Genomic DNA, 17,615 nt, shown 5'->3' on the forward strand with positions numbered 1-17,615 from the left:
GGGAGTGGCTTACACATTACATGTAAAAGGCTTTGGGCATGGGGAGTGGAATAATAAAAACTGCATTAACAAATGGGATTCAAGACCCAATAGAGAGTCAAAAATTATGATAATGATTTTTTTTTTTTTTTTTTTTTTTTTTTTTTTTGCGGTACGTGGACCTCTCACCGCTGTGGCCTCTCTCATTGCGGAGCACAGGCTCTGGAAGCGTAGGCTCAGCGGCCATGGCTCACGGGCCCAGCCGCTCCGTGGCATGTGGGATCTTTTCGGACGGGGGCACGAACCCGCGTTCCCTGCATCGGCAGGCGGATGCTCATCCACTTGCGCCACCAGGGAAGCCCTATGATAATGATTTTGAGTCCTCAGAAAACCTTTGTCAAACAACAGGGGTCTCCAAGAAACAGGATCTCGGTCTCATAGATTCTATCTATTTGAATAGTGTCGATGAGGGAAAAACCTATTGGAAGTGTGTAATAGCAACATGCTACCATGAATGGGATTCCCGAACACAAGACCATCACAAGCAGATGGAACAGCTGGTGCAGGATGAGAACAAGACTGTGCCAACATGACTTAGCTAAGACAGCAGACCATCTCTGTCAACATGACAGTTGTTTCAGGAAAACTCTGCCTGGGAAAAATAAGTCTAAGGGAATAAATAACTTTACTCCTTCAGGAAATTTCTATAGATTAACTCACTGGAGACAGCAATCTGCTCTTTTGAACAAATAAACTTGCTTAATCAAACAAATTTCATTTATCCATATTTGCTTCAAGGCCCTCACTTCACTGTGTCCATCAATTCTGAACTATTATATTATGAACTTTGCCCAGATCCACTCAGTTTCCCACCTTAAAAGGCTCAGGCTCCAAATCCTATAAATATCCTACTTCTTACTTCCCCTTCTGAGATAACACTTTAGAGACTCTGTCTAGGTGGTGGTCTCTCTTCCTGCAGTGACTTTGAACCAAACCTTGGTTTGGTTTTATTAACCAGTAATCTGATATTTTGGGTAGTTCAATGCAATGGATTGAATGTTTATGTTGAAGTACTAATGGTGAAATCCTAACCCCCCATGGGATGGTATTAAGACGTGTGGCCTGTGGGATTTAATTAGGTCATGAGGGTAGAGCCCTCATGAATGGCATTAGTGCCTCATAAACCAGAGCCCCAAAGAGCTCCCTTCCTTCTACCATGTGAGGACAGAGAGAAGTCAGCCATCTATGAACCAGGAAGCTGGCTCTCTGTAGATACTGAATCTCCTAGCAGTTTGATCTTGAACTTTCCAGTCTGCAGAACTGAGAAATAAATATCTGTTGTTTATAAACCACCCAGTCTATTGTATTTTTGTTATAGCAGCCCAAACAGACTATAACATTCAACAAAGAAGAGCTTTAGTGAGGAATTTCTTTACTATGCATAGGTTGTATTTTCATGTTTTATGGCTAGGGTCTATCAGCTTAATTGGAATGGACTCCTCTAATGACACAAGTAATCTGCTCTACTCTGGAAGAATTACAGAGAATTTTGAAAAAGTCCAGCTTTGTCTTTAAAACAGAAAAGAATAACGCAATTTTATAATTTTTTTTTTTTTTTTTTTGTCAGTGAAGGCATATGTCACTCCAAAACAAGCCACTTTGGCATATTGATTCTTTTGAGCTGTAGGCACTTGGAGAATAGCAAGTGTGGGGAAAAGCTTTCTCTGAACTTCCCTTATCTGCCTAAAGGCAGATTTTCCAGAAGGAACTCAGTTGTCATAAATCCCCTCCCTGGGAGTTTCAACAACCAGGGAAGATTGACTTTTGTCACAGAAGAGGCATCACACTGAGACAAACTTTGTCACAAACTATCATACCTCCCATCTGTTCTTCTAAGGACCCATTCACCTTCCTAATGATCATTCATTCTCCTCTAAGAGACCTACATCCCCTAGCCCCTTTCCCTATTAAGATGGTATTTAATCTTCAGTTCTAAGGCACCTCAGGCAGTTACTAATTCTCCCTTGAGTATCACCCATGTGTATATGAGGTATACATGTTAATAAATTTATGTTTGTTTTTTTCTTGTTAATCTGTCTTTTATTATAGGGGTTTCAGCCAAGAACTCAGAAAGGTAGAGGAAAATTTATTTTTCTTCCCCTACATCAGCATAGCTATACAGCTGTGTAAAATGAATGTTTTCATTCACTTATTCAAAGACCCACAGTGTACCAGGCACAGTGTTCTGCAAGGGATGGAATCATCACTGAAAGCTTTTATATCCTCTAGGGCCTCGCTATGCAAAGCATGCTCAAATCTGGGAGCTTGTTAGAATGTGGAATCTCTGTCGATTCCAGACCTAGACTTAGAATCTACATTTTAACAAGATCCCCAGGTGATTCGAAAGCACATTAAAGTTTGGGAAGCACTGCTTTAGGATCAACAATGAGCGATTTACTGATATATGTATATCTGTAGGCATAATATATAAATATGTAAGAACATTTCTTACATAAACTTTTAACCCTGCATATAGTTTAATTGGCCATTAAAGCAGAAAAGCAGCAGCAGCCAGGATGATTCAAGATGGACCATTTATATTTGTTTTTATTGCATTGTGTACTTAATATGTGTATTTGGGTGAAACAAATGGGATAGAATTCACAGTTCTACTACATTTGAACAGAATACTGAGGCTAAACAGAGTAGACTCAACTCTAGAAAGAGTCCCAGGATTCTTACCTTGCAAAGTTGAAGTCTAAATTGAGCTGCCCTCTTCAAACTTGTTTTCTATATGTTTGCCTTCTAGAGTAAACTGGAGGTAAGAGGTTCTTGGAGATGGCAGTGCAGTAAAAATGCAATGTTTTGGATTTTAAATCCAAAAGAGGCTAAGGTGAGTCAGGCAATAAAATGTTTGTGACAATTTCAGAGCTAAATAGGAAGAAGTTAGTCAAAGAAAATAAATATGTTAAAAAACATACAGATGCTAGGATATATATTAAAAAAAAAAGATTTAGTTGCAGTTTGGCTGTGAAAAAAGTATCATAAAAAATTCATGCTAGGGGCTTCCCTGGTGTCACAGTGGTTGAGAGTCCGCCTGACAATGCAGGGGACATAGGTTCATGCCCCGGTCTGGGAAGATCCCACATGCCGCGGAGCGGCTGGGCCCGTGAGCCATGGCCGCTGAGCCTGCGCGTCCAGAGCCTGTGCTCCGCAACGGGAGAGGCCACTACAGTGAGAGGCCCGCGTACCGCAAAAAAAAAAAAAAAAAAAAAAATTCATTCTAAAACTAATGTAATAAAGTAATAAGAATTATTAGTATTAAAGTACGGTTGCAAGCCAAATGGGTCCTGGATGTATATGCCCTTAAAAGTTTACACTTTCAGCCCCAGGACACATTAAAGGAAAGTATTTTCAGTAATCTTTGATTTACACTAGCAGCAATGATTGGTATCCATGATGAGGCAACAAGGGAACCTTAAAATCTCAATTTTCATCCAGAAGAAAGGTCCAAATCAGGAAACACAGAAACAAATGAAAAGCAAGAGAACATACTCAGACAAACATCAATAATAGAAGTTAAGTTCATTGTTAATCATACTTTACTGGGGCTTCCCTGGTGGTCCAGTGGTAAAGAATTTGCCTTCCAATGCAGGGGGCATGGGTTCGATCCCTGGTCGGACAACTAAGATCCCACATGCCGTGGGGCAACTAAGCCCATGCACCACAACTACTGAGCCCACACGCCCTGGAGCCCTCATACCACAACTAGAGAGAGAAAACCCGCATGCCACAACTAGAGAGAAGCCCGCGCACCGAATCGAAGACCACACACAGCTAAAAAAAATAATCATATTTTATCTAATTACAGCACTTTCTATTTTGTAGCATATACACTCTCCACATGTATTACCTTAGTCTTTACAACAGTAATGCAGGTCAGTATAGGTCAAAGAAAGAAACTGAGGCTGGAGAAATTTAAATGACTTGATCTAGTCATCCTGTTAGTAGTTAAGTAGAAGAGTTATGACTTTAATCTAGGCTAACCAATTGCAAGTGCTGTGTGAGTATCATGCTGAAGAAATCACTGCTGTCCCTGTCATTAATCCATTCATTCAGTAATTTTCCCATTTACTCCAGGAATTGAATGCATACCATATGTTTCACAATAAAGGAATGGGCAGGAATCAAGGAAGTTAAAGTTCAGAGATCACACTTTTATCAATTCTTTTGTGTGTACAGTGTATATTTTGATATATGTTATGGCTAAAAGATCAATGTAGCTTGGTATAAATAGCAGGGAGAGATAGTAAATGTACTAATTAACTAAATATGCTTCTCTGAGCAATAATAAGTATGATCATGTTAAGTTCTTAAACCTTAATTAGGAATTACTGACTCTAAGTAAATGATAGTTTGTTTTAATTTTCTCAGATAAGTTTCAATTTTACAAGACTTTCATTTGGCATTTGAGAATGGGATATAGACCTCAGTTTTTTAACGTTTAAACTTTGATTAAATTACATGAAAACAAAAAATACAAAATTAAATATTTAATTCATACAGTATTGTCATACTTCTGTTTGAAATTAAGGCATACAAATTTATTTCAATTTACAAATTTGTAGGTTTTCTAATTCCTTTTGTCTGTTTTAATTGCTAATTCATCTTTCATGGTAATGTATGTGTGTGTGCATACATTTTTATGTTTGCTGTATTGTTTGACACTGTTCAATTCAGGCACAAAGATTTAAAAAAGCAATACAACTACAAGCAGCATTGATAAAACACAGAAGAAAAATTAAGCATAGATAGCTAGCTTATGCTGTATAAACAAAACTCATAGAATGTGGTAAGTATAGAGAACAAGTAAGCAAGTAGCTTGTTACACATGGGCGGAATTCATAAGATGCATTAAATACACACAGCATGGTAACAACCTGCAAGACACCCCAAATATAGAATTGAAATATGATGTAACAAACCAGAGCATGGCTTATACATGGAAAGAGATGGAAACAACAAATTATTCTCCTGTCACCTCTGGGTAGACGACTGCCACCCCCAAGTTTGGTCACCCACTGGTGACACACACACAGTATAAGCTCCTTCTGACACCTGTTTTTTACCTATAAAGACCAATAAAACACATGGCTGTTCAGCAGGCTAACTGAAATGCCACAGCTGTGGCCAGGTGTACTCGGCCTTACATGTCTGTGATAGAGCAAGTGTGTCATCGGCACTGGGGATTTTCTTTATCTGTGGACCCCTTTTGTGCAAACCTAAACTCTGGTCCTCATAAACACACCTTCAGCCTGGAAGGCTGATGAGGTATATATATATATATATATATATATATATATATATATATATATATATATATATATATAATTGCATAAATCAGGATACAGGTTGTATGGTTCTTTTACCAGGATTGCACTTATTAGAAATGTCTTAATTACCCCATCTGGCGTTCCTCATCACTCACTGTGTGTTTTAAATTGATTTAGTAAATCCTGTGATTTGAACATTTTATTTTAATCCATGCAGTTTTCTGTCTGTGGCTACTGGAATACCTTGCCCAGTGATGTCCTGGAAACTACCTTGAATCGAGGTCACTTTCCACATGTAACACAACTAAAGCAGTATCATACTTATACATCTATTTTTTTTTCCCTGAATGTCATTGATCATTTTAATTTTAAGGAATCCATGTAGATTTGGGTTAAGGGGTTCCATTCTTCCTAAAACCAAAATTTATTCTTTATCTTAAAAGGTTAGAGATCAAAGATGGAGGGAAAATGGAGAGGATCTGGACTTTAACTCAATCACATTTTTGACAAGTTGGCTGAAAAACTAAATGTTGAAATCATTTTGTCAATATTCTTAAAAAAATACCATACCACATAACTATATTACCATGAACAACCAAAAAGTGCAAAAGGAGGATTGAAAGAGGAAAGGTGTTAGTCAACAAACTAAATATGAATTATTTTGAGGGGATAAAATAGGTTTCTTAGGCAGCCAATGCTGATGATATATACTAATTTTATGACAAGTAAAGAAAAAATAGGATTCATGCTGTCAAAAGTGTGAAGCATTCTAAATAAATGCTCCTTGCAAGACAGATTAATAATTCTGTCAATTTATAGTCTTCTTTTAAATAAGTAAGTGTATAAAGAAGTGTATATGCCATCTATGGTAGGACGAATTTGCTATTTACAAAGAGTAAGGCTAGACCCAGCTAAGGGCTTGGACTATGTTTTCCCTTTACCTGGCTATTGCGTATACCTGTTAAGCTGTTCTTGGAGCAGATCTAATCTTTGCTCCACTTCTCCATAGGCGAGGTCACTTTCTGTTTCAGAGATCCCCCAGGCAGCTCGCGGAAGCGCTGAGGGACTAGACTCATCAGCCTGAGTTCTGGCAGTTTCTCTTTCCCAGCTTCTGGTGTCAGCGATATCTGTGGGAAAGGGCAAGATGGATGTCAACTTCTTTGGGTGCCCATTTGTAGCTCCAGAGACATCCGCAATACAAGCAGGAAGGGTCTTGGAGTTTAACGGGAAGACAGAGAACCAGAGTGACCCAGGGACCTGTCCAGGGGCCACAACCAGTTGGTAGCTGAATCTCATCCACCCCGATCCTGTCTGCCACTTCCCACACCCATTTCCATACGAATAAAAACATACAGCCAGTTATGAGTCTTGAGTACAATTTTGTCTTCTTTCTATTTTGTTCTAAGAGGAAAACATGGATGGCCAACCCCGAACTCTGGTTAGAGAGCAATGACTTTGTGCTTTTACATTTGGGAAGAAACAGCACCATTTGTATGTACTGCTGCACCTCAGGTTGAAGATTTTAGGGCTCTTTCACCCAGAATAATTTGCATACTTCATGATTCAGAGTGGGCTCAAGAAGAGACAGCCATGGGGAAGTGATGATCTTCAGAAACCCAACTCAAAGTAGAGCCAAGGAACCATGAGCCATTAAAGATGGGAAGAGTCCTAAAGTCTCTAGTCCTATGACATTATTTCATGTTTTTATGTTTCCTTGTAGCTCCTTCTGCACTGTCTTTTAACATATTCTGTCCATTAATTTCCAATATTTTTTCTTGGGGCTCTTTTATTTAGAATATTTTTATGCTGCTATACTTTAAAACATATTGTTTATCTGTTCAAGTCCACTTTTCAGATGGTCCTCATGTCTGTTAAGTTCCAGACACTCTGCTAAACGTGGGGGAGTTAGAGATGAAGAAAACATAGGCTCTGCCCTTGAAGAATTCAGTCTAACAAGGTTTTAATCATTTTCCTTATAGAGATTCATTTTCTGAGCCTCATTTAATTTACTGTTTCTCCTAAAATCTGTACTTGCAAGTTGTCAATATTTGAGGGCAGATATAATATCTTACTTTCCCTCTCATTTCTGTCATAAACTTTTGATCGCTTTTGCTATGCTTTCTTCCCCTCTACATTTCATGTATCTAGAGAAGTACTTAGAATGATTAAAAGGCTGGGAAATAAAACCCAGGAAAAAATACCAGTGGAGTTGGGAGTTTATTTCAGAGATAAAGAAGGAGCATCTTTTCCTCACTGGGAGGGCTGGTGGGAGGAAAAGCCTGTCTAGAACTGGTCTTCATTTTTACATGGAAATAGACTTGAATAACAAAAAGTGATTTTGCTTTGATAGAAAACCTTTTTTCCCCCTTTGGACAAGTAGTTATGATTAAACACTGACAAAAGTTATGTAAAGTTAAGGAATTTATATCCTTGGCTATTTTAAAAATTGGATAGAAAGTAACTGATTTGGGGAGGATTAGCTATGATTCTAGAAACAAGGAACAGGATTTGTAGGACTTCTTGAATTCCCTTTCCTAGTTTCTCCAAAAGTACAGCCAGATAGCTCAAAAGCACCTCCTATCCTCCAGCAGCAGACACAATTTCTGTATCTTTTCTTCATGGTTTTTCTATCACTATACTTTTATTACTGAATACACAGAAATATCTACTGAGGTGCCTACAATTTCGGCTTCAAATGGGTGAAGCTCTAACAAAGGGATTAGCATATCCAGAGACAGTATTAGAAAAAAATAAGGTCAGGTTTCCCTGTACTACTGAAATGGCTAACAGACCTCAGAGAGCTTGCTATGAATTCCAGAATGTTTCTTTGTGATTAAGCCTTCCTTAGACTATGGAAGCCTGGTGTTTTGTTCTTTTTAAAGTGACAATATATAATTTCCCTTGATACTTAATCAAACACAACAAATGAAAATGAACATCAAAAAATGATAATGCTGAACTTTTAAGTGCAGTAATACATCAGCAGATTTTCACTGAAAAGTGAAACATAAAATAAAAACTGAAAAGTGTGATTTATTATTCACAGACATGTGACTCTATTTAAAAGGTGAAACAATAATATGATGTCTTAGTACACTAGGTTTTCAATTTTGGAGAATTAATGCCAAACAAATATTCAGGACACACATATTAATGGTTGGATGATGCCAGTGTTTTTCTCCCTGTCTAACCTCTTGCTAGACAATAAAACAAAAACAGTAAAAACTGATAGGATGGAAGTTACATGTTATGCTCAGAAGTTTTGTGCTGAGAAAGCTTAGAGAATTTCCACTTATGCCTAATAGCTCTCATTCTCAAATCATATATAATAAACTGATTTTTAAATAACAGTGGTGAATCACATGCAATAAATTATGTAGGATTCTATTTTTTCTTCAGTGCTTAAGAAAAAAACCTGATAATCTTCTCTTAACAAAAAGAATAATTGTAAACTATTGGGTAAAGTCTTCCTTGATTATAATTTACTCTTTTATTAAAATCAGTAATGTGTGATTAGCTTTTTTTTTACAGCAATATGAAAGAAAAAAGGAGTTCAAAGGGGAAATCCTACTTAGTAGTCTTAATCAAAATGAACATCCTTGTACATACTTTCTAAATATAGCTCAGAAAAAATCTGCACTTGGTTGCCTTGGAAAATGTTGCTATAGTTGCAAGACACATTTCTAGAAAGGGATGAACAGAAAGTAAACTTTCACTTTGCTCTGGGTACACAATTTTCCTACAGTCAAATTTTGACCTCAATCTAAGTAGGATCAGAGTCCATTTAGTTCGATTTTTTCTTTTCAGTTTTGTCTAAAGGTGCTCCTCTGTTGGATTCAGCATGACAAATGCTAGAAATGTAAGTGGCATTTCCATTGATGATAAAATTAAAATTTGTGGGGATTTAGGAGCTCAAGCTACAGCAGTTACTGCTACACCTTACATCTTATTCAAACCCTTTAACATTGCACAGTATCTCACCGTAGAAAATCACTAGGGAATGAAATTCGCAGTGAATAAAGATTTAGAATTCTCCATCGGTTGATAGTATTGATTATCCAGGTTAACCATGTGTCACACTGATAGACTATAACAATATCAATCATGCTTATTCAATTGACATGAATATTTAACTATGAATTTTAAAGGTAATTATTTATTTGAATAGGGATCGCATTGTAAATGTTTGAAAATTAAAATTTGTAGATATTAAAATGATCTGTTAGAATACTATCTTTTATTGTGCATGTAGAATAGCTAATTAAAAATAATTGGAAGAAGTGGCAAAGCAAAATATAAGATGAAGGGCATGAGAATTCACTGTCAGCGAGAGTCATTTTAAAGTCAAATCAAATCCCCAAAATATATCATTAACGACTTGTCACTTGAGACTTTAAAATGCAAGAGGAAAACAACAAAAAAGTATTTTGAAAAATGTCAGGCCCATGTTATGCTGACTCTTGGAAATAGTAGGATGGTTCAGCAAGTTCTTCAGAATTTCTGCCTCCCATGATACAACCTGTTTCAATTTTTAGTACTTCCCAGAATCCGTTTTCATAAATAACTAAAATGGGACGTTTGGTATCACATCTAATATTCCATTCTTCCACTGTGATAAATGAGGTACTATTTTCATCCACTTCATCAAGATTTTAGATTGTCCAGAGAACATCTGCATATATTCTTAGCTTACTTCAACTTGGGGTCACGGCAAAAGCTCATTTGATAAAATAGGGAAAGTAACTCAGGAAAAATGTAAAGCCTAAACATCCTAGATTCAATAAAACTTTTGTTGTCAGATATAGTCACTTCAAATAATGGTGGCAATGATAGGTAATATTTACTTACTCTGTGTCATAATTTTGTATCCTGCCAGGTCAAGAACATCCTATTTTTCCTTCATTTCTGTTATATTCTTTTGATTTTTTTGCTACACCTTCTTCATCTCTACATTTTTATATATCTAGGAATATATTCAATGATTAAAGGGTTAGAAAAGAAAAACTGTGAGAAAATACTAAGCAGAGTTGGGGATTTTATTTCAGAGAAAGTAATTTATGCATGTTCTCTTGTTTAGTAATCACAACAGACTAGTTGGTTAGAAGATATTCCTATTCTAAAGATGTGCAAACTGAGTCTTAGTGAGGTATTTCAAATCACTTACTGAAAGACATAAAGGGAGTAAGTCACAGAGTTGAACTTGGAACCCAAGCAGCCTGCCAGTACCTGTTCTTGCACCCACTTAGCAAGATTTAACAAGATCCGTATATCTAGCTCCTGATGAGAAGTTAATTTTTCTTTCATGTGACTGTCCTCAAGTTTTCCTGAGTTTTCCACCCTTTAGCATCTAATCTGGATATACTGATTAAGCACAATTACCCAGTTCATGCATATTTTCTACAACAAAACCCATATATTTGGGTATCCCTTTTAAACAAATGTGTTCAAATGAGTTGGATCAAAAGCATACTTTATTTAGGAGCATTTCTCCCCATTTTCTCATAATTCCCAGTAAACTGAAATTCTTTTTGGTATTTATTGCATTTTTATTGCATTGGTCTTTCATGCTATAAAAAACCAGGTTTGGGGGTGAGGAATGGATACAGAAGATACATACAAGAATCAATGGGTTTTCTCTCTTCAAATACTCATCGATCCCCTCTGCCCATGGAGTCACTACAATAGACATTACTACAAAGTTCTATGTGGCATTATGTTAAGTCTGCCTGGCCACACAGACTCTCCTACGCTATAATTGGGTATAATGACCACTATTCCAGAACCCTGCAAACACTTTGTAGATGATCTAAGATTTGATCTTTGCAAATATATCACAAAATTGCAGATTAGATTAATGTGTGGTATGTTTCTTCATTTATGCAAAGCTACCATTTTGTGATTAGTCCTGAGGAGAGACAACGAGATTCTGGAGAAACTTGATTACCTTTGCAAGAGTGACTTCTTTTATCTATGGGAATTCTTCCTGAGGTGGGTACTGTTTCTTCAAGATCAAGTCCAGTTACTTTCCCTATTCCTGGAGGAGAATCTACAATTCCTGAGAAGAGAGGCTTTTGTTCATCGTCAATGGAGGAGATGAAAGATGAAGATCTGCTTTTTTTCTCTTCAAAGTGTTTCTTGGACCTCTGATAATGTCTTATGGTATCTACAGAGTCTTCAGGATCATTTGTAGTGCTTCCTTTGCCAAAATCTATCAAAGAAAAGTTATTTTGTAGAAGAGAATCTATAAAATCTACTGTCTAGCGCTACTTAAACTACCTTTGTCATAGTGACAAAACGAAGTTTGTCATAGTGATTTTTATTTTGGAATAACTTTAACAATAGATTTTTTTTAACTGCCAGAAAAGTTGTTCTTTCTCTTTTTCCTACTGAGAATGTAAGACTTAAGAAGACTTTTTTTTTCATAATTCACAGTACATTAGATTATCTTAATGAGATACACTATTCATTCCAAAATTAAAAGAATATCTGTAGTAGTAATAGAATTTATATCTCTGAAAAAAAACTTTAGGATAACTTAAACCTTATTTATACATGCTCAACAGTCATTTGTATTCTTAAAATATAGTGTACTATTTCTTGAAGGAAATGAAAAAGTGAAGAAAAATGTGTCCCAATTCTAAAATGTCACTGCTATGCAGCTTATTGTTTGTTTGTTTTTAACCTTCATGCCCTCTCATCTGTGGTGGTCATTCCACATTGTGAAGGTCAAAACCGGAAGCCTCTTTGTGGTAAAGGCTGGCAGGCTGAACTTCAACCCTAGTTCAATGCATGTAATGGCCTTGACATTCCAGGCAGTTTGGTAGTGCAGGATATTGCAAAGAATATAAAGCTTAAACACGGTAATTAAGGTAGGTTTAACTAATTACATTAAAGCCAGTAGTGCACATTGGCTGCTTTATACTGAAATGTCAGGATAATTTCAGCCCTGAAGGTTGTGTTAGACATATTTCAGCAGGAAAAACTCCAAGAGAAAAACCCCAGAACTTGTTTCCATTAGTGTCCTGGGGAGACAGTATAATTCTCCATCTGGTTACTGCTAATAACTAACCCACATACTCCAGAAGGTATATTATTTTCTAGAGAAATGTTTAAGATGGTGTCTCCATCTATTCTCTGCCTGGTTGTGCTTATTTTGTTATTTATAGAAGGCCAAATGAACTGATTTAAGGCCACTCCAGAGAAATATTTAAGACGGTGTCTCCATCTATTCTCTGCCTGGTTGTGCTTATTTTGTTATTTATAGAAGGCCAAATGAACTGATTTAAGGCCACTCCAGAGAAACTTCCAACTGTTTTTTAAATCCCATATGGCACAGGAATTAAACAGAGATCTTTTTCTTTTATTTAAATAAATCATAATTTAAAATATGAGAAGCTAGAAAGCAGCACAAGGTAAAAATTGATAGAGTTTACAATAGAACAGGATAGAAAGCCTAGAGATAAACTCGCACACATATGTTCACCTTATCTTTGATAAAGGAGGCAGGAATGTACAGTGGAGAAAGGACAGCCTCTTCAATAACTGGTGCTGGGAAAACTGGACAGGTATATGTAAAAGTATGAGATTAGATCACTCCCTAACACCATACACAAAAATAAACTCAAAATGGATTAAAGACCTAAATGTAAGGCCAGAAACTACCAAACTCTTAGAGTAAAACATAGGCAGAACACTCTATGACATAAATCACAGCAAGATACTTTTTGACCCACCTCCTAGAGAAATGGAAATAAAGACAAAAATAAACACATGGGACCTAATGAAACTTCAAAGCTTTTGCACAGCAAAGGAAACCATAAACAAGACCAAAAGACAACCCTCAGAATGGGAGAAAACATTTGCAAATGAAGCAACAGACAAAGAATTAATCTCCAAAATTTACAAGAAGCTCATGCAGCTCAATAACAAAAAAACAAACAACCCAATCCAAAAAAGGGGCAGAAGACCTAAATAGACATTTCTCCACAGAAGATATACAGATTGCCAACAAACACATGAAAGGATGCTCAACATCACTAATCATTAGAGAAATGCAAATCGAAACTACAATGAGATATCATCTCACACCAGTCAGAATGGCCATCATCAAAAAATCTAGAAACAATAAATGCTGGAGAGGGTGTGGAGAAAAGGGAACACTCTTGCACTGCTGGTGGGAATGTGAATTGGTACAGCCACTATGGAGAACAGTATGGAGGTTCCTTAAAAAACTAAAAATAGAACTACCATATGACCCAGCAATCCCACTACTAGGCATATACCCTGAGAAAACCATAATTCAAGAAGAGACATGTACCAAAATGTTCATTGCAGCTCTATTCACAATAGCCCGGAGCTGGAAACAACCTAAGTGTCCATCATCGGATGAATGGATAAAGAAGATGTGGCACATATATACAATGGAATATTACTCAGCCATAAAAAGAAACGAAACTGAGCTATTTGTAATGAGGTGGATAGACCTAGAGTCTGTCATACAGAGTGAAGTAAGTCAGAAAGAGAAAGACAAATATCGTATGCTAACACATATATATGGAATTTAAGAAAAAAAAATGTCATGAAGAACCTAGGGGTAAGCCAGGAATAAAGACACAGACCTACTAGAGAATGGACTTGAGGATATGGGGAGGAGGAAGGGTAAGCTGGGACGAAGCGAGAGAGAGGCATGGACATATATACACTACCAAACGTAAGGTAGATAGTTAGTGGGAAGCAGCCACATAACACAGGGAGATCAGCTCGGTGCTTTGTGACCACCTAGAGGGGTTGGATAAGGAGGGTGGGAGGGAGGGAGATGCAAGAGGGAAGAGATATGGGAACATATGTATATGTATAACTAATTCACTTTGTTATAAAGCATAAACTAACACACCATTATAAAGCAATTATACTCCAGTAAAGACATAAAAAGAAAAAAAATGGATAGAGTTTAAAAACCAACTTCATGTGAAATTATTATTAAAGAGTTAGTTTACACCTTGCCAATTAAAGTTCAATGTAGTGCAAGCAGATTGCTTAATTTATTTTCTTTAAGATTCCCCACTTGCTCAGTGATTTCATCATTACTGAGAAGACCACAGATCTTTCCAGTCTCAAGCATTGTTGACATCATTGATTACTCAGTATCACTTATATTTCTCTACTCAACCACTAATCTAGTTGCCTGTAAATATCCAGATCAACTCTTCTTACACAAGCCCTTTCTCTCCAGTGTCATGGACACAGCCTTCCTTCATTCTTGTCATCTGTTTCGCTGTCTCCTTTGATTTTAACTTCTCCCCTCCTGAAAATTTGATCAACATTTCCCCACTTTATAAACATATCATTTCATTCCTCAAAAAATAATAGTTTCCAATTTTATGCTAGTAAATGTTAAAAAAAATTAAACACTTCACTTCTCTAAATTATACTCATACCTGCTTTGTGAATTGCATCAGTTTCTTGCTCCTAAGTAAACTTTTGTGCAGTTTGGGCACCAATGGGATTTGAATCATCAAAGGCTTCTCATCTTCCCCAAAATGCTTTTCTTTTAAACACTTTCATGGTATCTTTTCCAGCGGAATCAAACGTAAACTGAATTAACATCTAATTCATATGTCTCTGATATAAGTAAGGATAATGCTAACATGGATATTTGTAATGAACGTACATCACAAATTATTCAATCACTTCGCCTTTTTGGCTTGAAAGACCTTGGGAGTTCTCTGTAGATTTGTAAATCCTCATACATAGTAAAATGTTCTGTCCCACCTACCACATGGGCCTTAGTCTTAGTTTACTAAATTATGGCTTGATTTTGGATGCTTAGGCACAAATTCATCAGTCAACATATATTGATAAACTGAATTATAACTTGCTGATTTCAACTAGGGACATGTGTTCACAAAATGTGGTGAATGAGGGATTATTATTTAGTTCTCTAGTGAAACGGAGCAAATTATTTCATACACATGGCATCGAAATCCTTTAGCAAGAATTTGAGGTAAAAGCAGGATCATGAAAGAAGAAGAAAACGTTTGATATTCTTGAATTTTTTGTAATACGTAGGGGAAATTACTCCACATTTACTTCTGTGTTCATTGCCACTGGATCATCATCCAGCTGCGTTTTGGAACTCAGGCCATGTGAACAGTTTCTCTGATGCAGCCCAACGGCAACATTTTTCTATTCCATACTAGATAAATCAAAGCTTCAAATCTGATCATTTAAAATGACAGTTGAAATGACAATCTATTTGTGGATTAAAAATGGAAACTGCTCAGGCTTAGGCTGGAGGTTGGCTAATGGAATACATGATATTGGGCTAAATGCATTATAATTGGCCTCCAGGTACCTCTAGATTTTGATGGCTTGTTCCATTTCTGGTTAAACTGGATTATTTAATAGACAGTAAATAGCAATAGGTACTATTTTCCTTAATGTTATTCTTAATGCTATTTTATTTTATTTTTATTTTTATTTTTTTGCAGTACGCAGGCCTGTCACTGCTGTGGCCTCTCCCGTTGCGGAGCACAGGCTCCGGACGCGCAGGCTCAGCGGCCATGGCTCACGGGTCCAGCCGCTCCGCGGCATGTGGGATCTTCCCGGACCGGGGCACGAACCCGTGTCCCCTGCATCAGCAGGCGGACTCTCAACCACTGCGCCACCAGGGAAGCCCTGCTATTTTATTATTATTATTTCTTAATGTTGTTTTCTTAAATGCTATGTATAAATAGTATTCCGAATAGTAATCTGAGTAGTTTTTACATTTTCCCTTTTGCTAGAAATGAGACTGTATAATCATTCCTGTTACCATCGTTTTACAAAGAAAAAAAACCCTGCCTATTTAATTAAGCCTCGAATTTTTCTGATTTAGATGACTGAAAACTTTTTAAAAAATCCCTTGTTTCTGTAGGCTGACAGTTCACCTCCTCCCCTTTTCTCACAGGATCCAATTCTAAAGCAGTTGTGAATTGTCTTGTAGGTGTCTCTCTGTGTTCAGGATGGATTGAAGAGCACAGAACAAATGTCCTGATGGAGTGGTTGACCCATCCATCTTAAGAATGATTATATAAAATTCTTACATTTCAAACAATCTGGGAACAAATGCTTGTGCTCTCTCCATCATTTATGGAGTCTTTCTCTCAGGTGATTTATCATTTTTATTTGTCAGACCCAATAGGTGGACCCAACTTTTGGTAAAAGAGAGGCATTTAATGTACTCTCTCAGCATTTGCATTTAAGATTTCCTACTGGTAACGATTTTGAGATGAGTTGAGCATTTTCCAGCCAAATGCATTAAAAAAACATTTATTTCATTGGAAAATTGGAGTCCAAAATAAATTTCTTCATTTGCTCTAAAGTACTTTAGTTCTTCTCTAGCATCAAAGAAAGTTGAAAGTGGATTAGAGTCATTTTTCTATATAAATAAAGAATTTATCTTAAAAATTAAAATAAAGAAAGATACATTTATATATTACTGAAATGGATAACAAAGGCTAATCATTATTTATTATTGGAAAAGATATTCCAAAGAGATGCCAAAGTATAATAGCAATATATTTAAAAACTTTATAAAATTAGAATTTGACCCACCCATATTCTGTAAAAATAAGTTTAACTGTGTATATATTTACTCCTAACTTCAATAATTTTCATAGAAGTTATTTATTTTGGAGAAACACTTTCAAAACTTTACTGACTTTTGGGTGGCAATGTGAAGTCACTAAACCAACATTACAAGGAGATAAGCTTTATTGCTATTCTTTGAAACACAGTTATGATGAGTTCAAGACCTCTTTCCACTCGTTTTCTGGAACACTAGATTTTACCAGTTGATATATATAGAAGTGCCCATTTCAATAAAAATTACATGGGTAGGGAAATGAGAAAATTGCTCTTAGGATGTGTATGTCTCTTAAAATGGGCTCCTGTTTTTTACGAAATGTGTGGCACTATCTAAATCCAAAGTAAAGAAGATGCTGAACATTTTTTCACCTTAATTTCCATCCCTTTGGTTGGTACAGTCATATCTTTAGCACATTTTAATTTTTTTTTGTTTTTTGGGGAGGCCTGTTAATTGCTGTTCTCATTGAATTATTCTCTCAAAAGGTCACTGGTTCCCTAAATCAGCCATTAGTAGCTACTTTGATATTGCATTTCCCGTTCATAGAAAAAGTTGAGCAGAATATTCCAAATATTTTGTCACAAAAGTGCTATCGGTAAAAAAAATATATATGCTTGTGTGTGTGTATCTCATGTGCCATTTTACATGCTATTGTACTAAAATTTATGTATGTTATA

The 17,615-nt window shown here is 36.4% G+C and overlaps 1 protein-coding gene across 2 annotated transcripts in view; it reads right to left on the reverse strand.

The window, feature by feature from the left end:
• Nucleotides 1-17,615, reverse strand: part of KCNH7 (potassium voltage-gated channel subfamily H member 7) — a gene marked incomplete at both ends in the record, with an annotated part of 461,489 nt that overhangs the window by 3,420 nt on the left and 440,454 nt on the right. Inside the window, 2 exons of one of the 2 annotated variants that reach the window (XM_079709750.1) lie at nt 6,271-6,439; nt 11,257-11,520. In XM_079709750.1, coding sequence (XP_079565876.1) covers nt 6,271-6,439; nt 11,257-11,520 — 433 coding nt within the window. The remainder of the gene's footprint in view (nt 1-6,270; nt 6,440-11,256; nt 11,521-17,615) is intronic. The other variant, XM_079709749.1, reaches the window with a different exon arrangement.

The sequence above is a fragment of the Hyperoodon ampullatus genome (genome assembly GCF_949752795.1).
Source record: "Hyperoodon ampullatus genome assembly, chromosome: 8".
Taxonomy (NCBI): Eukaryota; Metazoa; Chordata; class Mammalia; order Artiodactyla; family Ziphiidae; genus Hyperoodon; species Hyperoodon ampullatus.